This window comes from Dendrobates tinctorius, unplaced genomic scaffold (assembly GCF_039654945.1).
Source record: "Dendrobates tinctorius isolate UK_male_01 unplaced genomic scaffold, ASM3965494v1 ptg000134l, whole genome shotgun sequence".
Classification (NCBI taxonomy): domain Eukaryota; kingdom Metazoa; phylum Chordata; class Amphibia; order Anura; family Dendrobatidae; genus Dendrobates; species Dendrobates tinctorius.
In genome coordinates, this window is record NW_027361802.1 from 21,708,630 (window position 1) to 21,734,563 (window position 25,934).

General features: G+C 42.7%; 1 protein-coding gene across 1 annotated transcript in view; it reads left to right on the forward strand.

The window, feature by feature from the left end:
• Positions 1-25,934, forward strand: part of PCSK5 (proprotein convertase subtilisin/kexin type 5) — an 810,488-nt gene that overhangs the window by 665,443 nt on the left and 119,111 nt on the right. Inside the window, exons 25-27 of the mRNA XM_073543784.1 lie at positions 9,022-9,064; positions 13,091-13,233; positions 18,124-18,333. Of these exons, the coding sequence (XP_073399885.1) occupies positions 9,022-9,064; positions 13,091-13,233; positions 18,124-18,333 (396 nt within the window). The remainder of the gene's footprint in view (positions 1-9,021; positions 9,065-13,090; positions 13,234-18,123; positions 18,334-25,934) is intronic.

Below are 25,934 nucleotides of genomic sequence, written 5' to 3' on the forward strand. Positions count from 1 at the left end.
GCAAATCCTAAGAAGCGCTGGAGCCCCTTGAGATCTCGAGGCTGAACCCAGTCAGCGATCGCCAGCACCTTCTTAGGATCCATACGAAACCCCTCACAGGACACAATAAACCCCAAAAAAGACAGCTCCTGTACAAAAAACGAACATTTTTCCAATTTGGCGAACAATTGGTTCTCCCTGAGTCTCTGGAGAACTGTCTTTAGATGTTGCAAGTGAGATTGACTGTCCGGGGAATACACCAAAATATCATCCAAATAAATAATAACAAAACGGCCTATCAGATCAGAAAACACAACATTGATGAAATTTTGGAAAATAGCGGGTGCATTAATTAACCCAAATGGTGAGGAATGCCGTTTTCCACTCGTCCCCTTCCCGAACCATTATCAGATTGTAGGCCCCCCGCAGATCTAACTTGGAGAACCATTGGGCCCCAGCTAACTGGTTACATAAGTCTGGGATGAGGGGAAGCGGGTAAGAGTTCCTTACCGTTATCTTGTTCAGTTCCCGAAAGTCGAGGCACGGCCGCAAACCACCATCTTTTTTCTTCACAAAGAAGAACCCTGCTGCCACAGGTGACACAGAAGGCCTGATATGCCCTTTGCGGAGACTCTCAGCTATGTACTCCTTCATGGCTTGGCGCTCAGGCCCAGACAAATTGAACAATCGAGCCTTAGATAACTTGGCTCCGGGTACTAAATCAATGGCACAATCATAGGGTCTATGCGGTGGCAGCGCCTCAGCCTCACTTTCGGAAAACACGTCTTCGAAATCTTTCAGGTACTCCGGAATACCTTCCAGATCGACAGACGACACAGACACGGATTTAACAGCGTTAACAAGATGTCCCCGGTTACCACATTTATTATTGCATCCCCATTGAGTGATTTCCCCTGTAACCCAATCAATGGTAGGATTATGGCGTTGAAGCCAAGGCATCCCCAGTACCAGTCCTGCAGGCAAGTTATCTAGCACCAGACAACTTAGTTTCTCCACATGAGTGGAACCCACTTTTAGAGAAAAAAGTTCAGACCTGCAACAGATACCGTCTTGGTTAAGAGGAGATGAGTCAATTGCCACAAGTTTAACAGGATCATGAAGCCTGACTGTCCCTATCTTATTAAGAGTCATAACCTTGGTATCAATCAGGTTCACAGCCGAACCGCAGTCAATAAAAGCAGTAGTCTGAACAGGACCATAACCAAGTTCCAGTTCCACCTGCAGCACCATTTTTGCACATGAGGAAAATTGTACCTGAAGGTCTGGGTAGCCTCCTCGATTACTACCCAGACCTAGTCGTTTCCCGCCATCTTGGAGGATGACGGACAGGAGGGGCAGTCCTTCTTCCAATGTCCAGATTTCCCACAATAGAAGCACAACTGCTTTTCCCAGCGGCGTCTTCTTTCCTTTCCCTCACAGGTGACAGCGCTCACCTCCATAGCCATAGAAAGAGACTGGGTCTCATCTCCACTGAAGAATAAGGGCGATTCCCGTTGCATAATGCCTCTAGCCCGCAGCCTGCGATCCATGCGAACCGCTTGGACCATGGCATCCTCCAGGGAGTCAGGCGGAGGATGGAGTGCCAAAGCATCCTTCAGACGTTCACACAGGCCTCTGTGGAACAGCCCCCGAAATGCGGCATCACGCCAGGAAATCTCCGCTGCCCAACGTCTGAATTCAGTACAGAACCATTCGGCCGAGTGCTCCCCCTGACAGACACTCATTACTTTGTCCTCAGCACTCTATCAGGCTCAACATAAATAAGCCCTAAGGCTTCAAAAAATGCATCCACAGACATTCTCTCAGGGGCAGAAGAGGAAAGCGAGAACGCCCAGGCTTGTGGGGACCCCCTAAGCAGGGACATCACCACCCCCACCCTCTGTTTCTCATCCCCAGAGGAGCAGGGTCTCAAAGAAAAAAAAAGCTTACAGCCCTCCTTAAATGCCCTGAACTCATCCTTGTTACCAGAAAATATATCTGGCAATTTAACCGGGGATTCAGGTGGGATTAAAATGACATCTCTATTCCCCACCTGCTGGAAGCCTGCGGAAAGTACCCCCTGAACTGAGTCCTCAACCCGCCGTTGGGACTGGGCCAGAGCTTGGTGTTCCAAACAAAGCTTCTGCAGTGACTGAGTCAAGCTTTTCACCTGCTCAGATAAAGCACACATTGGGTCCATGCTGCAGAAGTGAGGAGAGAAAAAAAAATTGTAGGCCAGTTATAATGTCAGAGACACCGCACTGAACTTGCTCACTGAGCCAGTGCACGTGTCCTGAGTAAAGCGAACAGTGCTCAAAGCTACCTGTGGAGCGGGCAGCAACCGAATAGATGCGTACTTCAGAGCTGCAGGACCTGAAGCACGTGACTGCTGGGGGCGTGGCCTAAACTCCACAGAGCTAGGAGCTGTAAGACAATTCCTAGCAGAGTAACTGCGAGACAAAGTTACCAAGGGGAATAGACAGTGAGAATAGTCAGGACGTAGCCAATGAGTCACACACAGAGATAGCTGTAGGGTACCAAAGGGGGCGAGCAGAGAGTAGTCAGGTCACATGCAATGAGTCATACACAGATAGTTGCAAGGTACAAGAGGGGCGAGCAGAGAGTAGTCAGGTCACATGCAATGAGTCATACACAGATAATAACGCAGTACAAAATCAACAGGCAAACTCACAACGGGAAACAGAATCGGGTCAGAACCATATAAACAAGCTATAGCAACAAACAGGCACACGGGGGTCAGCACACTAGGCCAATGGCAAAAGTATAACTGGCAGGGATTGAAGCTACCCAGGGGTTTATGAAGCTCTCCCAGAACCAGAAAGAGGCCACAATCACTAACCCCAAGTGTGCAGGTCAAAACCTGCACAGAGCTCCAGACATTAACCCCCGGTGTGCAGCTCAAAAACCCGCACTGGGATCATGAAAATCTTTTCTTAGAACTTTGCATTGTTTGTTTCTCTATTCTTCCCTTTTAAAATATGCAAAAATTGAGATCTGGGTCTTTGAAAGCTGGGGAGCTGTCCCTACATAGTCTGCCATTTTCCAATCATTGCCTGGCTTTGTAGGGACACCGTCCTTTAAAAAAGAGAATCTTAATATCCAGATGACAATTTATTCTTTAATTTCCAGGAAGAAAACAAACAAGTGGCAAAAAAAAGAGGACTAATAAATTATGCTTCAGAATAGCTACTTCTTCACAATGACCTTTGCACAGGCTCATTTCAATGTATAAGACAGGGTTAAGTCTGACCATTCTAAGTACATGTGTTGTTTCCTGAAACAATAGGAAGTTAGTCTAAAAAGAACGAGTGGCCAATGTGAAAATTGCAAGATTACTAATTTGGTTTTTTATTACAGATTGTGCTATGTAAATATAATTAAGAAATAACTAAAAAAATACATTTATACATTTAATGTAAAATACTTACACAATCAATAAGTCATTTTCTGTAGAAATCTTCCATGTAAGGGAAGTAGTAAACACAGGATAATGCCGACTGTATTCAGCTTATTTGATTCTAAAATTCCAGGCATGTACAACACTTCAACGCTAGAGTGACATAAGTGTAAGTGTCATTTTGTCATTAAACAAATGACTTGTTAATCCCAGTCAAATACATGTAATAACAGGAAAATGCTTCCGAGAAACCAAACTATGGCACCAAAGGCCACTAAGATTATAATGATAGAAAAATTCTACAGGTTACTGGTGGGTCAGATGCAAATGCTAGAGACACAAGATATTTAACCCCTTCTTGCAATGGCCATTTTTCCATTAAAAATAGGTTGGGGAGACAATGAAGAGCAAATCCAGTATAAAAGAGAGAGAGCAGAAAAATAGTTTATGCTCACCTTATGGGGTTGTGACAGTCACAACTCCTGTCTTAGCTTGTGAAAGATGCACACTGTTGCAGATCCATTCAGAAAAAAATATAGACAAATAGAAAGATGGATCTGATATCGCACTGCCAATCTCCCACCAGACGATGAAAGGACAGTGAAGGGATTTTGGAAGGAGTTTTTATTTGTCAATGCGTTTCGAAGCATACAACTCTTCTTCATCAAGACAAATCACTAAATAGTCTGGTGGGTGATTGACAGTGCTATTTTTTTCATTGATATACAGTTGTGCTCAAAAGTTTACATACCCTGGCAGAATTTTTGCTTTCTTGGCCTTTTTTAGAGAATATGAATGATAACACCAAAACTTTTTCTCCTCTCATGGTTAGTGGTTGGGTGAAGTCATTTATTGTCAAACTACTGTGTTTTCTCTGTAAATTATAATGACAACCCAAAACATCCAAATGACCCTGATCAAAAGTTTGCATACCCTGGTGATTTTGGCCTGATAACATGCACAGACATTGACACAAATGGGTTTGAATGGCTACTAAAGGTAACATTCTCACCTATGACCTGTGACAAATGCCAGGAAAATTGGCAAAGAAAAACCCACAAATAACATCAGCTGAAATACTGGACTCTTTGAAAACTAGCGGAGTGGCTGTTTCAAGATGCACAATAAGGAGGCACTTGAAGAAAAATGGGCTGTATGGTCGAGTCGCCAGAAGAAAGCCATTACTGTGCAAATGCCACAAAGTAACTCCCCTACAATATGCAAAACAGCACAGAGTCAAGCTTAAAAACTTCTGGAACAAAGTAATTTGGATGATGCAAAAAACGGTGTATTAGTCCAGCAACTATGGGCAGCAGAATGTATTTAAAACTTCTGGTTCATTTTGTACATATTAAAATACAGTGCAGCATCCATGATTAAGGCTTCCTATAGCTGAAGGATTGTTGTTCCTCAAGTTCAGCCCTGTGGCTGCAACATGCTGCACTGTATTTTGATTTGTACAAAATAAACCAGAAGTTTTAAATACATTCTGCTGCCCATAGTTGCTGGATTAATACACCGTTTTTTGCATCATCGATTATCTGCCTGGAGCCCAAGGCTAATCCGTGCGCTGGGGGTGAATCTCGAATGCAGGAGGACGACCAACAAGGGATGAGCTGAATTATTTTACCTTTTTTTCCATATACAAAGTAATTTGGGGTGATGAGACCAAAATTGAACTTTTTGGCCACAACCATAAATGTTACATTTGGAGAGAAGACAACAAGGCCCATGATTAAAGGATCACCATTCCTACTGTAAAGCACGGAGAAGGATTGTTGATGTTTTGGGGATGTGTGAGCTACAAAGGCAAAGGGAACTTGGTCAGAGTTGAAGGAAAGATGAATGCAGCAGGTTATCAGCAAATACTGGAGGCAAATTTGCAATCATCAGCCCAGAAGCTGCGCATAGGACGTACTTGGACGTTCCAACATGACAATTATCCAAAGGAGAAGGCCAAGTCGACCTGTCATTGGCTACAGAAGAATGAAGTGAAAGTTCTAGAGTGGTCATCTCAGTCTCCTGACCTCAATATCATTGAGCCACTCTGGGGAGATCTCAAGCGTGCAGTTCATGCTAGACCACCCAGGAATTTACAGGAACAGGAGGCTTTTTGCCAGGAAGAGTGGGCAGCTTTACCCTCTGAGAAAGTAAAGAACCTCATCCACAACTACCAGAAAAGACTTCAAGCTGTCATTGATGTTAGAGGAGGGCAATGCACGATATTAAGAAATGGGGTACGTAAACTTTTGATCAGGGTCATTTGGATGCTTTGGGTTGTCATCATGATGTATAAAGAGAAAACACAGTAGTTTGACAATAAATGGCTTCACCCAACCACTCACCATGAGTGGAGAAAAAGCTTTGGTGTTATCATCGATATTCTCTGAAAAGAGGCCAAGAAAGCAAAAATTCTGCCAGGGTATGTAAACTTTTGAGCACAACTGTAGCTATAATGAAGGCATGTTTATTGCAGGGCAAGTTGTACCTATGAACTACATCATTCATTTTACTAAATAATGGAATGGAAAAAGGGGGGGAAAAAATTCCAAGTGTGATGAAATAGCAAAAACATGCAATTCTGACGTTGTTTTTTTGCTTTTTTTTGGTTCATTTTGTGGTACAAATTAGCAACATGATAACTTTTTTATCTTTCTGCAGCTTTATCTCCAGCGCTCCTGCATAGTGTCTCCTTCTCCCTCCATGCAGGGACGCTGGCTTACTCACTGCCCCAGCCCTTGGCACGGTCCACGGTGTGCTTCCTGCCTCCTGCGCTGTGTGCTCTTAAAGGGGCAGCGCGCATATAGTAAATGCCTTCAGCTTGTGGCAGAGAGGCATTTAGTATAACTAAATACACTTGCAAGATAGCATCCAATCAATAGCTAGGAGGCATCTTGTATAAAAGACTCTCCCTTAGGAACTAGCCAAGCAACGTGTAGAGTCATTAGTGAGTAAGGTAAGTTGTGAGGCCCCCTGGTGCTACCTTTCCTGAACCTGTTTCCCTGGTCCCGATGGGGCCAGACATTAATCCAAAGTCCGCTGGTCCTGATGTGGCCAGTCCTGTATCCGTAGTCCTCTGGTCCCGGAGTACCCAATCTTGTTCCCGAAGTCCCCTGGTCCCAGAGCAGCCAGCCCTGTTCCCAAAGTCCACCAGTCCTGGAGCGGCGAATGCCTGAACATTGTCCCCCAGTCCATGTGCATCCAAACCCTCATTTAGTATCCTAGAGACATGTCTGAAACAAGCCAGAATCCATGTCAGTAACAGTTCTGTAGAGGTTCCAGAACTTATTAGTCTGAACGGAGGCCTAGCCCTAATCAGTGTCAGCGAACCTGACCCCTTGGATAAGCAGCTGCAGTACCGGGTTCTGCCTAGGAGAGGTACCTGGTGGCTGAAGCCCAGTCTGTCTCCACCATCAGGAGCTCTAGTGAACACCAGTTAGCCACATAGCTACTCCTCTCCCTGCGTAGACCGGGCCCTGTGGCTCAGTGGGTCCACAAATCCACATGCGCCACCGTTTTGTGTAACACTTTCCATCGATGGAGCTGAGTGAGTACACATAATTTGCTTGGCGAGCTGATGTTTTTATTGATACCATTTTGGGGTACATGCAATGTTTGGATCACTTTTTATTGCATTTTTTGTGAAAGGTCCAGCAACTGTAAAACAGCAATTCTGGTATTTTGATAGTGATTGGTGGATCCTTTGTTGTGGCGCCCCTGAGGCTCAGTCGCCACAGAGGTACTGCACCTTCTCATAAGGTGTAGTGCCTCACCACCCAGGTAAGTTGGGAACTCCGTTCCACACTCCAGCACCTGCATCCCACACACAGGATAGATCAGCACTGACCACATTGCGGCTTCATGCTTAGAGGGTAGCAGAGCAACTTTCGTGGTTCCTTGCTTTGTAACACGAGATGTGCTGGGAGGTGGGTGGAGTTAGATATAAAAGAGTGGGAAAGTTTAGAATTACAGATCAGTCCGGAGGTTAGTCTGAGGCTCAGTCAGTCAGGAGAGACTGAGGACAGATCCCTGGAAGAAGGGATGGAGGAAGGAGTGCTGCAGCTGCCTCAGTGACCTGAGCCAGCTGGCACGGGAAAGGAACAGAAAGAGAAAGACATAGAACTGCAACCTAAGCTTCCATAAGAGAGAGAAGGAACAGCGCGGAACGAAGGAGGAGGAGAACAGAGAGGAGTTGTGGGTTGGAAGAGGAACCCTGCCTATAGGTTCTCAGCGCAAGGCCGGGGCCCGGTCCCCGAGGTTGAGTGGACACTTATGGTTCTGCAGCAGACACCGGTGGAGTAGTTGGCTGTAAATGCACTACTCCCATCCAAGACTTGGGGCACAAAAGCATCTGTATAGAGAGCTGGGACTCAGGGTAAAGGGAGTCCCTGAAGTAGGCTACAGCTGTCTGCCATACAAGGAGAGTTGCTAGGAACATCTGACAGGAGGAACTTCAGAGTACCACGGTACTGGAGCTCTTCACACTACAAGGCGCAATAGAGGAGTCGTTCAGGAAAGGTACATGTTGGCGGAGTGTTGGAGAGGAGAATCCTGACTTGCCCGGGACGTTGATTGAGTCTCTACCCCGGAGGACACTGCACGGAGGCAAGCACCAGTGGGTACCACGAACTGTGAGTAAAGCTTTGGAACTGCAAGCCCTGGTGTCTTCCATTCATTTGTGCGCCAACACTGTCAGCACTGCTACATCTGGGTACCAACATTCCTCACACTGCCTGCGCCTATACACTGCCCTGGGGTTACAGCTTCGCCTGTGGGGAGCTACACCATCTATGCTGCAACACACAATCAGCCCCAGAGGATCTACACGCAGCGTTGGCTTAACATTTTGCTTGCCAAACACCACAGGTGGCATCACGAACTATTCACCATTAACATATCGCCATTACTTGGGCGCCCAGGGCCACGGTCTGGGTCACCACTGCTGTGACACATCCCACTGACACCAGCCCGGTACCGAGTACCCCACAGCCCTGGGAGGGCAACCCATTTGTTATCAGCTGGTTTGAGGAGTTGTCAATCATTGTGATCCTGCCTCTGATGAGAAAACCCCTGTAAACTAATTTTGAAAGGATATGAAGTATGATGCTAAAAAATACAATGACAATGACCAGTGTGAAAAAGCAAGATTAGTAATTTAATGTATTTTAATGAAGATCGCAATATGAAAAAAAATGCCAAAAATTGTTTAAAAATACACAAAAACTGATTTAAACAGTAGGTAATTTTGTGATGATACCTTCCCTTTAACCTCTGTGCATTAATCCTATTTGATTAATAATGTGGCGTTTATAGGTAGGGCTTTGTGCCATAACAATCATGAATAAATCATTTTAATTTGGTCCATGTCTGGAAGGCCACAGATGAGAGTGGATAGACTGCTACGATCATTTATTTTACACAGTGTGCACCGGACATTGGCCTTCACCTGTCCTACACATCCAGTTTATGTCTTTTCTTTAACTACCATTAGTGTGCTAAAATGGAATGATAACGCACCGACATTAATCTCAATTCATAATCTGCATTTCCTAACACTCTTCAATTAGCATCTATTAGGTAACGAATCTTCAGAAATGTTGTAATGATGTATCTCTTTATTCTAGATGATCCTGACCTGTGTTCTTCCTGCTTTGCCAGTTATTATATGTAAGTTTACTAAAGTGCACATTCAATTATGTACAAGATGCTTTGGAATGGGTTTACTAAAGGCAAAAATATATTTTTATTACATAAATTTGGGCCAAACATAAATTATACAAGCTTACAAGAGTGCTCAGATTTAAAGGAGTTGTACAGGATTGGAAAGACCGTGTTTGTTTTTTTCTTAAAGAAGCATTCATGCAGTCAGGTCCTGATAAGCTCTGATTCATGCTGCCCTTGGTCTGAGTAGGATAAATCAGGTGACAAGTTTAACTGTTCTACGTATTTTCAAAAGTTGTCATATTCAGTTATGAAATGAGCCATTTCTGATTTTGACCTCTTGAATTCAAATCTGACAATGAAAATTTTTAGTTGGCTCTTGTTTCTACAATATCAAAGCGTTTTCTTTTTACCACTACATATAATGAATGCCTAAAAGTGTCAACATTTTGAAACGATATTTTTTTTGCAAATATGAAGATGTACAGGGTCTGCCATTTATATTGATACACCTAAATAAAATGGGAATGGTTGGTGATATCAACTTCCTGTTTGTGGCACATTAGTATATGGGATTGGGGAAACTTTTCAAGATGGGTGGTGACCATGGCGACCATTTTGAAGTTGGCCATTTTGGATCCAACTTTATTATTTATGGCCACTTATAAAATGTGTTCAAAGTGCTGCCCATTGTGTTGGATTGTCAATGCAACCCTCTTCTCCCACTCTTGACACACTGATAGCAACACCGCAGAAGAAATGCTAGTGTAAGGTGGTCAGATTCCTTGTAGGAATGCTCGGACCTGACACCCATAATGTGGTGGTGCACCATCTTGCTGGAAAAACTCAGGGAACGTGCCATCTTCAGTGCATAAAGAGGGTAACACATCATCATGTAGCAATTTCAGATATCCAGTGGCATTGAGGTTTCCATTGATGAAGAGTGGCCCCACTATCTTTGTACCCCATATACCACACCATACCATCAATTATGGATGTCAGGTCTGAGCATTCCTACATGAACAGTTTCCTGGAAAGTGGATTCGTCGTCGTGGATCCAACTTTATTTTTTCCAATGGGAAGAGAGTCATGTGACACATCGAACATATTGGGAATTTCACAAGAAAAACAATTGTGTGCTTGGTTTTAACGTAACTTTATTCTTTCATGAGTTATTTACAAGTTTATGACCACTTATAAAATGTGTTCAAGGTGCTGCCCCTTGTGTTGGATTGTCAATGCAACCCTCTTCTCCCACTCTTGACACACTGATAGCAACACCGCAGAAGAAATGCTAGCTCAGGCTTCCAGTATCCGTTGTTTCAGATGCTGAACATCTCGTATCTTCACAGCATAGACAATTGCCTTCAGATGACCCCAAAGATAAAAATCTAAGGGGGTCAGATCGGGAGACCTGGGTGGCCATTCAAGTGGCCCAAGACGACCAACCATTCCCATTTTATTTAGGTGTATCCATATAGGTGCATCCATATAGTTGGCTAACCCTTTATATAGCACCATATCCTTCTGTTAGAAGCAGTACTATGAATTATTGTAACTGCTATATGGCTTCCAGTACCACCAACGTCTGACCTAATGGTTGTTTTTGCCAGATGTGGAGTGTGCAACAAAACTCATTGAATTGTATGCGGACCCGTCTTTGTTTTACTGTGCTTTCTGTTATATTGGACTGATATATCCATTATAACTATCCTCTGGGGCACAGCTGAAAATGGGCTATTCTAAATAATTAGTGAACATTTGTTGCATGTCTTTCAAATAAAGGGGTTGTTCAGGATTAGAAAAACATGGCTGCCTTTTTCCAACAAACAGCATAAGCCATTAATAGGTTGTGTCTTATATTGGAACTCTAAGCCCTTGTACCCCTGAAGAAGCTGGAAATAGAGAGGCTTGTGAGTTAAAAGAAATGTCCAGTTTTGGAAAACCCCTTATGCTTTACTCCCATTCCCTGGGTCCAGCGATGACTCGACTTTGCTTCCAGTGTTTGTTATCATCTGCAGTGCAGACATCATGTAGACAGCACTGCAGACAATCAGCGAGCTCAGTGAGAAGTGTTGGAGACTCTAGACCCAGGGAGGGTGTGTAAAGCCAGAGTGTGTTTTAAAATACAAACTGTGCCTGGAGACAGGGGTTTTCTAAACCTCAAAAAACCCTTTAAGGCCCATTTAGAAACATCAGAAACATCTAAATAGGGTAGCAGTAAAGCGTTTTGCTCATTTGTCTGGTAGGATAATCACTAAAGCTTAAAAATCTCTGATGCTGACAACACATTACCCTTTTTAAACAGGTGATATGCTGCTGACCATAACAATGTTACACATGCATAGAGCAATTGTGATACCAATCGTTCTGCCCATACAGAAAGGTGGTCGACCGATCTACACAGGCCATCTAGGTCAGACCTGGTATGGGTCTCACATAAATGATCATGGCATGCAATTATACCCATTAAAATCCGATCCTGGGGTGAAATCCAGTGGTAATTAATGAGTATAGCAGCAAGCATGATCATCTATGTGAATGCCATAGGAATTACAATCAACAGGGCCTCTAAATCTGACCAGAGTGACTCTTACAGGCTTCCATAGAAAAAGGCATCACATCACTGTATTGCCAAAAATATTAGGAAACCTATTTTTCTATAGTGAGAAATGTGTAATAAAAGGATGTGTATGTAGAACTATACCAATACTACGTAATACTTTATATGCCGCCCTTACCTTCATATACACTAGCACCACAGGGTATTCCTATCAGAAAGGATTGAGATTTTATGCAAAGCAAAAGTCACGGGGGATCTATGTAACTACATGTATATGTGCGGGATATGGCCTATCTTTCATCTAAATAGATGTAGATTATTTTGGTTTCTACTTTCCAATTCCTGGAGCATAAGGCTGCTCATTTAGCTATAATCTCATATGACTATCTCATCGACAAACTACATCAGGTTTTGATTTTATTTTGCTTTATTTTGTGCGTTGTATATGTCTTCACGGATGTTGTAACATGGATTATTTGTATGTCTTCACATACTATATTACATTTAACCACAATAACCATTGACGTTTCAAGTGGTTTAGATTGAGCACCTTTGTTCCATATTTAGATCGTCTGTACCGAAACCCCTACTGTGTTTGCTAATTAACGTATGAATTCTGTTTTGACTGTAACTTTTAAAATACATTATCCGGATGACATATCCAAGCTAGAATTCTCCAGACTGGTTGGAGGCATAAAGGACTCATTTTTCTTCAATATACATCTAATAGTTTTACAAGCAGGCAGCCATGTTTTTCTAAAACTTAACAACTCCTTTAACTCCGTACGTAATTGTGGAATTTGTGATAGATTCTCTAGTATTAATCATTTCATAAGAGATCCATCTACTTTCATCAGAACCTATGCAAAAAAAATTTGAAGGAGCTTTCTTTAACAACCAATCAGCTTCAAGTTCTCACTATTTACCAGCCGTTTTAAAAATGCCAGCTTGAACCTGATTGGTCACTTAGGACAACTGCTCTACTTTTAGTTTTCAGTTACGATAATTTCCCCCTACCATATTTTAATATATTACCAATTATAGAACTTTTCTAATCTGTGAATGAGCTGACACATTTATTTTCGTTTATATAGGGATACTGTCAGCACAAAATGGCAGTTCAAACCAAGCACAGGTCCTCGGTGCACTTTAGGTGGCCAAACAGTGCACTCACCTCCCCAGCTACCGTACATGTTTTCTATCTATCTTTGCCCCCTGATTGGCAGCTCAGACCTTATAGGAGCCAAGGAAGAGTAGAAGTGGATGGAGAATGAGATGGTGGAAAGGTGTACTGAACTGTTCAGCAATGCCAAGCATTAGTCTTTTTGTGCTGACAACTCCCATGTTTGAACTTAGTATTTTCAGCACAATTCCAGACAAAATTGTCAGATGTTTAATCTTTTTAACGGAACTTGAGTAATATTGTTGTACCCCTCTTTTATGGATAACCACAATATGTTTCTTCACAGGTTTCAGAATTTCTGCTACATGGTCTGTCCAGATAACACATACAGCAACGACTCAGTAATGAGATGCATCCCATGTGAACTGTCATGTTTCAGTTGTACTGAAAATGAGTGCATATATTGTGAGGAAGGTTTCTATCTGACAGGTAACTTGAGCACCATCACCTTTTACCACAACCTATATATTCAGTTCTGTTCAGAGATTGTCACCAGTCCCCGATAGGGAAGTTATATCATGAGCCCTCAGGAAAACACACAATAGGAGGCCCACACAAACACATGGACAACATACAAACTCCATGCAGAAGCTGCCCTAGGCTGGACTACAAGTCAAACGTGTCAGTATTGTAAGAAGGCTAATGGCCGCGTAATCAATGGGAAGTATGTGTCACAGGGATGGCTGCTCCCTGTGATGTAACCTGGAGTATTTGTCTTTAGTTCAAGTAAGCACTAAGATGTCGTTTAGTGCACCTGGGACTGGGTTGCGGGTAGCTTTTAGAGATGGGAGGGTCTGGCTACCCACATACCTCATGGGTGAGTGTGGTTACAGCCTACATAATGGAGGCTGTTGTTTGGCACATGGTCTGTGTGTGTCTTGAGAGGAGAAGCCCTCCTGTGTGTGTGGCTCCAGACCGAGCCTACGTGCTGGATATTGCCAAGCCTGTGTGCCCACAGGCCTGAGGGAGCAGAACCCAGCTAAGGACATTTTGTGTTGTTTTTGCCTGCTCTGAAGGCTGTTTACCTTTTGTTGTTGCTTAGGGGTTTATGGAGCAAATAAACCCGCACGGACTTTTTAATGAAATGCGACTCCTGTCTTCCTCCTGCCGCACCTGAGTGAGTACGATGCCTACAGTATTAACTTTAGCCATGAAGAAAATCAAATCCTGATTCCCAATTTTGAGACAATATAAAATTTCCATGATACCCTTGTGAAGGAGTGGAAGAGCTGATGGCACCCCTTCTGAAAACCTTTGTATTGATGTGATGCACTGCCAATTTTGACAGAATCTTAAAAAAAAAATAATCCAGAAGATCACATTGTATGATTTTTACATGATTAATTTGCATTTTATTGCATTAAATAAGTATTTGATACAATAGATAAGCAGAACTTACTATTTGGTACAGAAACCTTTGTTTGCAATTACAAAGGTCAGATGTTTCCTGTAGTTCTTGACCAAGTTTGCACACACTGCAGCAGGGATTTTGGCCCAGTCATCCATACAGATCTTCTCCAGATCTTTCAGGTTTTGGGGCTGTTGCTGGCCAACATTGAATTTCAGCCCCCTCCAAAGATTTTCTATTGAGTTCAGGTCTGGAAAGCAGCTAGGTGACTCCAAGACCTTGAAATGCTTTTTATGAAGCCACTCCTTAGTTGACCTGTCTGTGTGTTTGGGGTCATTGTCATGCTGGAAGACCCAGCCATGACCCATCTTCTATGCTCTTACTGAGGGAAGGAGGTTGTTGGCCAAAATCTTGTTATACATTACTGCATCAATCCTGCCTTCAATATGGTGCAGTCGTGATGTCCCAAGCACCCCCAAGGTATAATGTTTCCCCCACTATGCTTCATGGTTGGGACGGTGTTCTTGGTGTTGTATTCATCCTTCTTCCTCCTAACACAGCAAGTAAAGTTGATACCAAAAGTTCTATTGTGGTCTCATCTGACCACACAAGTTTCTCCCATGCCTCCTATGGATCATCCAAATGGTCATTGGTGAACTTCAAACAGGCCTGGACATGTGCTGGTGTAAACAGGGGGCTTTGCGTGCCTTGCAGCATTTTAATCCGTGACAGTATGTGTGTTACTATTGTTATGTTTGAGACTGTGGTCCCAGCTCTCTTCAGGTCATTGACCAGGTCCTCCCATGTAGTTTTGGACTAATTCCTGACCTTTCTCAGAATCATCCTTACCCTACAAGGTCTATAATTTTGTCCCCGGTGTCTTTAGAGAGCTCTTTGGTCTTGCCCATGGTGGAGAGGTGAGTGATTGTGTAGACAGGTGTCTTATATACAGGTAATGAGTTCAAACAGGTGCAATTAATACAGGTAATGAGTGTAGAGTAGGAAGGTTTCTAAAAGAAAAACTAACAAGTCTGTGATAGCCAGAATTCTTGCTAGTTGTAGGTGATCAAATACTTTCATGCAATAAAATGCAATTTAATTACGGTAATTAAAAATCATACAAGGTATTTTTCTGTTTTTTATTTTTAGATTGTGTCTCTAACAGTTGAAGTGTAATCAAAATTACAGGCGTTTCTATTCCTTAGGGTATGTGACCACGATCTGGAATGGTAGCGTTTTGGATGCAGCTCTCCTGTGCTGCGTCCAAAACGCTGCGTTCTACAATACATATAGAAATCCCATGCCCACTGTGCTTCTATATGGCGCTGTGTAAGCTCACCAGTGGTGCAGGTTTATGAGCAACAGCACCTCAATTTCTTTTGTGGAGACACTAGTCTCCACAACAGAAATTTCCACAATAGAATGTATTGGATGCAATAAATCTACATTGTTCAAAGAAACCATGTGGATTTACCTGCGTGATTAAATGCAGCGTTTTTGACGCTGCGAAAATACACTGTGTTCAAAGCGCTGCCATTTCCTGATCGCCGGCCCATACCCTTATAAGCAGTGTATCAAATACTTATTTTCCCCACTGTATGTTGTTTGATCTACATTGGGGCCTGCAGCAGTTAGTTAGTCTGTGGGCAGTGTTAATTATAGGGCCAAACCATGGTTGGAGGAGTTAAATGGGCATTAGGAATTCAGTTCCTGTTTTTCTAGGTATTGGAGAGAAGATACTGAAGGATTAGGGAGTATTGCTGTTGAGAAAAAGGCCACAAGTGAAGAGTGTGATTATTCCTGATAAATTAAAGATAGCAAGATCGAGACCAAAGTAATTTGCCAGCAACTGTTTCTCATACGGCCACAGTATGGAGATTGAATGAATACTAAGAAGGAATATGCTAAGTAAAGTGAGTACTGCCAGTAGCAAATAAAGCTGTAAGAAGAGAAAACACAAGGCAGCTAGTAAGGAGAGGGCTACAGGGCACCGTGTTAGGTGGCCCTGGAAGACTAGAGTCAGGGGCGGGACTACCGCGGTCGCAGGGGTCGCAGCTGCGATGGGGCCCGGAGTGTTTAGGGGCCCGATCGCAGAGCTGCAGTCGCTCATTTGCTGTGCTGCTCCTTGCTTTGAGTGACACGATGGCTGTGCACAGGACCTGTAATTAAGTAACAGGAGGGGAGGAGTCAGGGGTCACATTATCAGGAGCCTCGTGTATGCAGGACTATGCCGTCCTGGTTGTCATGGTGCACTACTGGATGAGGGTAAGTTTATGTGTGGGGTCAGGACTCAGGAGGTGTTTACAGGGTGGATGTAGCACAGCCGTGTGTGTATGGGGTGTACTGAGCGGAGCCTTGTGTGTACAAGATGTACGGAGCGGAGCCATGTGTGTACAAGGTGTACGGAGCAGAGCCACGTGTATATGAGGTGAGCGGAGCCGCGTGTGTACGAGGTGAGCATAGCAGTGTTTGTACGAGGTGAGCGAAGCCGTGTGTGTGCGAGGTGGACGGAGCAGTGCCGTGTGTGTACGGAGAGGCATAGGGGGGCCCCCTTTTGGCATAGGGGGGCCCCATTTGAAAGTTTGCATTGGGGCTCTTAACTTTGTAGTTAAGCCACTGATTAGAGTAAGCCCATTCTTACCAGGAGGGGACACAAGGGACTGCTACAGCCAGAAGTGTATCTAGATTTTCCGACACCCAGGGCAAGAATTCAGTTTGGCACCCCCCTCAAGCATGTATGCAATTTGCACACTTAGTACCGTGTTGTGGAGCTGCTCTCCCTAATTCTCTCAATGTTTAGTGAAAAACTGAAAGAAGCAGGAAGGAAAGCTAGTTGTCACATGACTGTAAGTATGAAAATAGCATGAGTGAAGTGGCCATATGATGACTGATCGAACCTACAAGCAGAGTTGAATCCTGACAGTGAGTACATTAATCACTGTTAGGATTGGTATGCTACAGTGCTTCATTTTATAATTAAAGGGTTTGTTCAGGTTTGACTATGTGACTGCAGGCTTCTGAAAGCTCACAAAGCATGCACTGCACACTTTTTGGGTTCTCCCTTGCTGGTGACAAGAGTGGAGGGTCATGTCAGAACAAGTATGCAATTTGTATTCTTCTGGCCACATTCGGACTAGACGTGTCTGGCATCTCTCAATTCATTTTCTTTGAGTGAGGCCATGCATGTCTAGTTGGCACGTGACCGCATTTATGCAAATCGGTAGCACCAGAGAATCCTGACAGCGTGTAATGCACACTGTGAGAATTCAGAAGTCTGCAGAATGCAGATTCATCACAAACTTGAACAACCCCTTTAATGCACCTAACATAAATAAAAATAAAACAAATAGTATCACAAAAAAATTACATCCAGATAAGTAGTCTCTGATTGGAGTCATTCTCTTTGCTTTCTTTTTCATCTTGTCCAGTCTCCATGATAACTTATCTCATCCACAGCTCATCTCCTCCGGTATTCTTCAGCACATCCTCACACGGTACCCTTACAAATAGCAGTGTCACTATAATGCTCCGGATTAAAAATATCTGCCCTATGCTGAGCCCCTGAATAAATGATTGCCCCGACTATATTCCCTGCACAAAACTCTGTGTGACTGCAGACTTTTGAATCCCCCAGTTCACGCACTGTGCGCTATGAGGATTTGCCGATTTCTGAGCTATTGTAGAATTTACAATAGATATTACTCAAGTAATGTAAGAAGTAGTGATGACCAAATAGCTTCGGGTAATAGCTTATCCGAATAGCTATAGCGTTTCCCGAATAACTACCTCGGGAACCCGGATACCTGGAGCGCTCCTGATCATCAGCTGTTCGGCGCCGCAGCTGCATGTGTCGCGGCTGTGTGATAGTCACAACACATGCATGGAGAGGCTGTTTGTTAGATAAATGCAGCCATGAGATAACCCTGTATGGGAAAGAAGGTCAATATGTTTTCTTTCTTCTGCATTTTCAGACGGGGCATGCATCAGTGACTGTGGTCCTGGATTCTATTCTGACAATGTGGAGAGAGAATGTGATGCCTGCTATAGAACATGTGATACATGTACCGGACCAGACTATAATCAATGCACAACCTGCAAACCAAAACTACAATTTCAGAGTGGAAAATGTGTGAATCCATCAGGGGAGAAAGAAGAAATTCTTCCAGGAACATACTGGAATGGTAAGGCCAGCAAAGAATGCATGTACCCATTGTCCCCTCCATACCAAACAAAACCCAACACAACATTCCTTTTAGAAAATGAAGCACTGCCACCTTCTCTGTATGCCAATAAGGGGGCATTGAGCTGTGAGGGGGTACAGCAGCTGGATCTGTGACGTTTATATCTAATGTATCTATAAAGGGGCTCTTTATTAAAGCAGTGTATAGAGCAGCATGTGCACAAATGGACACTGCCTTATGTTTGGCCTAGCCAAATCTTTGCCAGGTTTAGGAGTCCAAAAATTAATAGATAGCAGCAACATGCTGTAGTGCCTGGTCTGCTCTGCAATTGGGATGTTAAAGGGAACCTGTCACCAGTTTTTTAGTGTGTGAACCAATGCCACTATCTTTCCGCGTGCCTGTACTATATTACACACAAGTGTCTATCATCGCCTAACTCCCCCTATATACCACCAAAAATATCTTTTTATTTTCCCCGCGCTGTATGTAAATGCTTTTGCAGTACAAGTGCTCAGAGAGGTTCTGGCATTGGTTCACACACTAAAAAAAAAACAGGTGACAGGTTCTCTTTAATGCCTTCCCTTATCTGGCACTTAAAGGGGTATTCTGAGATTCATTTTATCTCCTGCAACTTTTCCCCAGTGTAAAAACTGAGTTGACTCACCTTCTGCAGTTCCAATGATGACTCCGCACCACCACCTTGGCCTTTGTTGACATGCTACAGAGGTGACGTCATGGCTACAGTGCCCTTGACTGCTGCACCCAATTACCAGTAGTTGGCTGTCAACAAATATGAGAGAGGAGGTAGCGAGACATTGCTGGATCTGGTGAGGGTCAGAAAACCTAATTGTTTCTACATGCCATGACTGAGCGCCACTCATACTGCCTTGCGCATTCACAGCATGCAGGAAGCCTTAGAGAGTACTAGTAGCTTCTGCAGCATGTGCATATCAAAAATGAAGCTGGGGACATACATCCAGCTTCAATGCGCATGCCCGGGAAGTTGGCTGCCAGTGTGCAGGTGTGGCATGTCCTTGGAGAAGGTCATGATATAAGGTAGTTCCTTCCATCATTCACACTACAGCAGGCGTGACCATTGTCCGCAGGATTGTGACTGAACCAACATCCAGTACCAACCTCACGACTGCAAGCCAGGGGTTTACTGGGGCATTTAGCTCTATAGACAGATGTCAGGGATGACCAATACATGACCTTTACAGCATTGGGGGCAGTATATGAGGGCAAAATGACATGGCGGGTTCCATTTAATGTCGTTAGCAATTTATGTTCCCACTATGGTCGTTGGATCATGTTAGTGAACTATTTAGGATTTTTTGGGACTAGATGGGTGTACTATATATATATATATATATATATATGTGCATAAATAATATGTTTATGTACGGTCAGCACATTCTGTGGTTCTAGGTTACCCAACAATAGATCATTTTTAATAATCCCAAACACAATAATCCCCTGACATGGCTCAGGAGACACAAACATTTCTATCACTGTCACCTTATGTATCATAGAAAGAAAAAGTTCACCACAAAGATGATAAAAAGTGTCCCCCTGCTCAGATACAGCTCACAAAACCATATTTCAGAAAGCGCCAGATCCCGTTGTCTGTAAGGTCTTAGAAGCCTACATATGAGTCCATCTACAGTATAAGGCTTATGTTCCATCATTATCATTCCTAGCTGAATGGCCAACTCTTCGGATGACATTTTGGCATTTGTTAGAAGTCTGGCTTCTATTAGCAGTAAATGTGTTTAACCCACTCCTGTCTGGTAGTGATAAATTGATCTTAATGTAGTGTGTTTTCTGTTCTAACCTGGCACTTTACCTGCAATTCTACTGAAGTAGAGGTAGAATTCTACATTTAGGCTTTTTTCATTATGCATTACTCTCCATTTATCAAACCATATAATGCACAGATTGTTTTTTCTCTGTATAGAGAATATATGTCTGAATAGGAAGAGCTTTCAGCCAGCATATGTGTTTACAGGTCTCTCATTGACTTCCGTGGCAGAATTGTAGTACATGATAAGGCTGGGCTGTTGGCAGTATTGTTTGTGGACCTGTATGTTGGTACTGTTTATGTAGGGTCAAGCACTGATTATGTAGGGATTGTGCTGGCACTGTTGATAGAGAGAACTGTTCTTGCACTATTTAACCCCTTAACGACCACCGATACGCCTTTTAACGGCGGTAGTTAAGGGTATTTAAACCACAGCGCCGTTAATTCATGGCACTGTGGAAAAAGTAAATAGCGCGCCCCAGCGTCGGGTTTTCTCCGGGGTCTCGGCTGCCAGGGGTAGCCGAGACCCCAGAGAGCATGATTCAGGTCGGTATTTAGTGACCCCGCTTTTGCGATCGTCATTATTAAAAAAAATGATTTTTTATTTTCACGGCTCTACGTTATAAACTTCTGTAAAGCACTTGGAGGTTCAAAATGCTCACCACACATCTAGATAAATTCCTTAAGGGGTCTACTTTCCAAAATGGGGTCACTTGTTTGGGGTTTCCACTGTTTAGGCACATCACGGGCTCTCCGAACACAACATGGCGTCCGATCTCAATTCCAGCCAATTCTGCGTTGAAAAAGTCAAACGGCGCTCCTTCCCTTGCAAGCTCTGCCGTGCGCCCAAAAAGTGGTTTAACCCCATATATGGGGTATTGGCGTATTCATGAGAAAATGCACAAATTTTGTGGTTCATTTTCTCTTTTAATACTTGTGAAAATAAAACAAAAAAGTTAAATGTTAATTTTTTCCTTCCACATTGCTTCAGTTCCAGTGAAGCACGTAAAGGGTTAATAAACTTCTTGAATGTGGTTTTGAGCACCTTGAGGGGTCTAGTTTTTAGAATGGTGTCACTTTTGGGTATTTTCTGTCATGTACACCCCTCAAAATGACTTTAAATATGATGTGGTCCCTAAAAAAATGGTTTGGTAAATTTTGTTGTAAAAATGAAAAATGGCTGGTCAACTTTTAACCCTTATAACTTCCTAACAAAAAAATAATGTTGTTTCTAATATTGTGCTGATGTAAAGAAGACATGTGGGAAATGTTATTTATTAAGAAATTTGTGTGATATATCTCTCTGATTTAAGGGCATAAAAATGTGGTTTGAAAATTTCAAAATTTTCAAAATTTTTGCTATATTTCCAATTTTTCATAACTAAACACAAGTCATATTGAAAAAATTTTACCACTAACATGAAGTACAATATGTCACGAAAAGCATTCTCAGAATCAAGTGGGATCCATTAAAGCGTTCCAGAGTTATAACCTCATAAAGTGACAGTGGTCAGAATTGTAAAAATTGGCCTGGTCATTAAGCTGCAAAATGGCTCTGTCACTAAGGGGTTAAAATAGGCAAGTATAATTTTAATGCATTTCAGAATATCTTTCTTAGGGCAGAGACATTTTTCGTCTGAGAATCGGATCGTAAAACTTGTCCTGGCCGGCACCTCTCCTGACCTGAACTTGACAGCTGCATAGTAATCCATCATGCTGTCATGCTCAGGTCAGGAGAGGTGCCGGCCAGGGCAAGTTTTACAATCCGATTCTTGGACGAAAAATTCGCCAGTGTGTCTCTGCCCTTAGGCGGGGATCACACATGCGAGAAACACGGCCGAGTCTAATGATAATGTGTCAAACTGTAAAGCGCTGTGGAATATGTTAGCGCTATATAAAAATAAAGATTATTATTATAATTAATACCCGGCACTGCTGCCGGCACTCGGGAGCGGAGCGTGCGGCTCCATGTATTGCCATGCGGCCGCACGCTCCGATCCGAGTGCCGGTGACATTGCCGGGTAATAACATGCGAGACTCGGCAGTCTTTCTCGCATGTGTGATCCCAGCCTTAGAAATGTAGATCAAAGGCCTTCCAGAGTTTGGAGAATTGTTCCTGTTTGTTTGTGCTACCATACAATTGTGTGACTATGTATGTGCTTCTACAACCCCGGCAAAAATTATGGAATCACCGGCCTTGGAGGATGTTCATCCAGTTGTTTAATTTTGTAGAAAAAAAGCAGATCACAGACATGGCACAAAACTAAGGTCAATTCAAATTGCAACTTTCTGGCTTTAAGAAACACTAAAAGAAATCAAGAACAAAGAAAGTGGTAGTCAGTAATGGTTACTTTTTTAGACCATGAAGAGGGAAAAAATTATGCAATCACTCAATTCTGAGGGAAAAAAATATGGAATCACCCTGTAAATTTTCATTCCCAAAACTAACACCTGCATCAAATTAGATCTGCTCTTTAGTCTGCATCTAAAAAGGAGTGATCACAGTCACACCTTGGAGAGCTGTTGCACCAAGTGGACTGACATGAATCATGGCTCCAACACGAGAGATGTCAATTGAAACAAACGAAAGGATTATCAAACTCTATTTAGGATGTGTTCACACACAGCACTTTTTTAGCGGTTTTTACTATAAAACCGCTAAAAATAAGCTTCCCATTCATTTCTATGCATTTTGCACTTTTTGTGCACATTGATGCATTTTTTACTGCGAAAAAACCGCATCGCAGTTAAAAACGCTGCATGCTCATTAATTTTGCGGATTTTTCCGCGGTTTTGGCTTCTTCCATGCGGTTTGAAACTGCTGCGGAAAAACACGCATCAAAAACGCATCAAAACCGCGCAAAAACCGTCGCGGAAAAATAGGTGCGCTTTCTAGGAAGGGATTCAGGTTTTTGAGCAGAAATTTTCTGCAACTTGTGCACTTAGCCTTAAAAGAGGGTAAATCATCACGCAATGTTGCAAAACATGTTGGTTGTTCACAGTCAGCTGTGTCTAAAATCTAGACCAAATACAAACAACATGGGAAGGTTGTTAAAGGCAAACATACTGGCAGACCAAGGAAAACATCAAAGTGTAAAGACCGGAAACTTAAAGCAATATGTCTCCAAAACAGGAAATGCACAACAAAACAAATGAGGAACGAATGGGAGGAAACTGGAGTCAACATCTGTGACCGAACTGTAAGAAACCGCCTAAAGGAAATGGGATTTACATACAGAAAAGCTAAATGAAAGCCGTCATTAACACCTAAACAGAAAAAACAAGGTTACTATGGGCTAAGGAAAAGCAATTGTGGACTGTGGATGAGATTAATAAAGATGACTACCTGAATAGAACATGCAAATTTCCACAGTCATTGATGATATGGGGCTGCATGTCAGGTAAAAGCACTGGGGAGATGGCTGTCATTACATCTTCAATAAATGCACAAGTTTATGTTGATATTTTGGACACTTTTCTTATCCCATCAATTGAAAGGATGTTTGGGGATGATGAAATCATTTTTCAAGATGATAATGCATCCTTCCATAGAGCAAAAACTGTGAAAACATTCCTTGAAAAAAGACACATAAGGTCAATGTCATGGCCTGCAAATAGTCCGGATCTCAATCCAATTTAAAATCTTTGATGGAAGTTGAAGAAAATGGTCCATGGCAAGGCTCCAATCAGAGAAAGTTGGAGCCAGATTGATGAAGAGTACTGTTTGACACTCATTAAGTCCATGCCTCAGAGACTGCAAGCTGTTATAAAAGCCAGAGGTGGTGCAACAAAATACACGTGATGTGTTGGGATGTTTTTTTGTTTGTTTGTTTTTCATGATGCCATAATTTTTTCCCTCAGATTCGAGTGATTCCATAATTTTTTTCCCCTATGCTTGGTTTAAAGAAGTAACCATTACTGACTACCACATTTTTTGTTCTTGATTTCTTTTAGTGTTTCTTAAGGGCAGAAAGTTGCCATTTGAATTGAATTTAGTTTTGTGCCATGTCTGTGATCTGCTTTTTTACTACAAAATTAAACAACTGAATGAACATCCTCCAAGGCCGGTGATTCCATAATTTTTGCCAGGGGTTGTGTGTCGACTTTTAAAATGTTACAATTATACACAGATATACAGGTCATCACCACTTACATCTGTTACCAAGCAGGAAGGAGAATCAGGGGGTATAGCCAGGTGCTACTTTAACTAGCAGAGTAGTTTGATGGGATTTGTAGTTCAGGACAATGTAAAAGCACCCCCTAGAACGTGCAATTGTGACAGTAAAACAAAAAACATTAGGTCACATTAGAGGGTTATTCAAATGTAATTTGTTACTAGGTTTTTGCTACCCCATGATGTAAGGGCAGAGACCCTGATTCCAGTTATGTGTCACTTACTGGGCTGGTAGCTGCAGTTTTGAAAAAATCACTGTTTTATCTGCTACGTCTGTAGCACTTATCTGAATTTTGATCTCTGTTTAACCCTGCCCACAACACTGACAGATTTCTGTATACACTGTGTATAGGCAGAAAGCCGCCAATCAGTATTTGTAATGGTGGGGTTACACAGAGCTCATGAATATGCTTGCCTACATGGCAGCAGGTTTACTAATCCTCTAGTGATAATCTGCTGATAAAACAGTGATTTCTTTATTCAAAACTTTAGCAAGCAGACAATCACTGGTATCAGTGTCTCTTTCTCTACACTATGCTTCTCTCAGATTAGCTGTCAAACACATTTTGACAGATTCCCATTAAAGAATTACTGTAGGACTTTTTTTTTTTTAAATTGTTTTTGGATTATTAACCCATCTAATTAAACAGTAAAGCAAACGATGGTTACAGCAATGTGTGTTTCTGGCTTCCCTAGTCACTAAGGCTGTGTTCTCACGTTGCGGTTTTTTTTCTCGTTTTTTTGCGGTTTTACCAAATAAACCGCGTCAAAAACACTTAAAAGAAGCTTCACATTCATTTTAATGAATTCCGCACTTTCTGTTCATGTTGATGCGTTTTTTTCCCGCGGAAAAAAACGCATCGTGGAAAAAAATGCAGCGTGCTCATTAATTTCATGGAAAATTCCGCATTTCTTGCTATTTTCTATGTGACTGGGGACGCGCGGAAAAAAAACGCGCGTTTTCTGGGAAGGAGTCCAGTTTTTCTGCAGAAATTTTCTGCATACGTGTGCACATAGCCTAAGGCTAAGTTCACACGTGGTGGAATTTCCACGGAAGTTACCGCGAGAATTCCGGAATTCCATTCCACAGGAAAATCACATTTTAAATTCCCGCTATTTTCCCGCAGAAAAACTAGTGTTTTGCAAGCGTAATTAGCTTGCAGAATGCTAGCATTTTCCAAGCGATCTGTAGCATCGCTTGGCAAACTGATTGACAGGTTGGTCACACTCGTCAAACATAGTGCTTGACGAGTGTGACCAACTTTTTACTATTGAGGCTGTCTATGCAGCATCAGTAGTAAAAGATATAAAGTTAAAAATAATAAAAAAAATTAAAAATCGGGTTATATTCACCTTCCGACATCCCTCGCAGGGTCCCCAGGCCCCTGCGATGCTCCGACAGGTCCCGTTCCCAGTGATGCATTGCGGCAATGACGTTTAATGATGTCGCGGCCTCGCGAGACCACTACAGCATCGCGAGACGCGATGTCAGCAAAGGTCATCGCAATGCATTACTGGGAACGGGAGCTGCCGCGTGTATCGCTGAAGCCTGGGGACGCTGCGCGGGACGTCAGAAGGTGAATATAACCCGATTTTTTTATTTTAATTCTATTTTTTACAGGGATA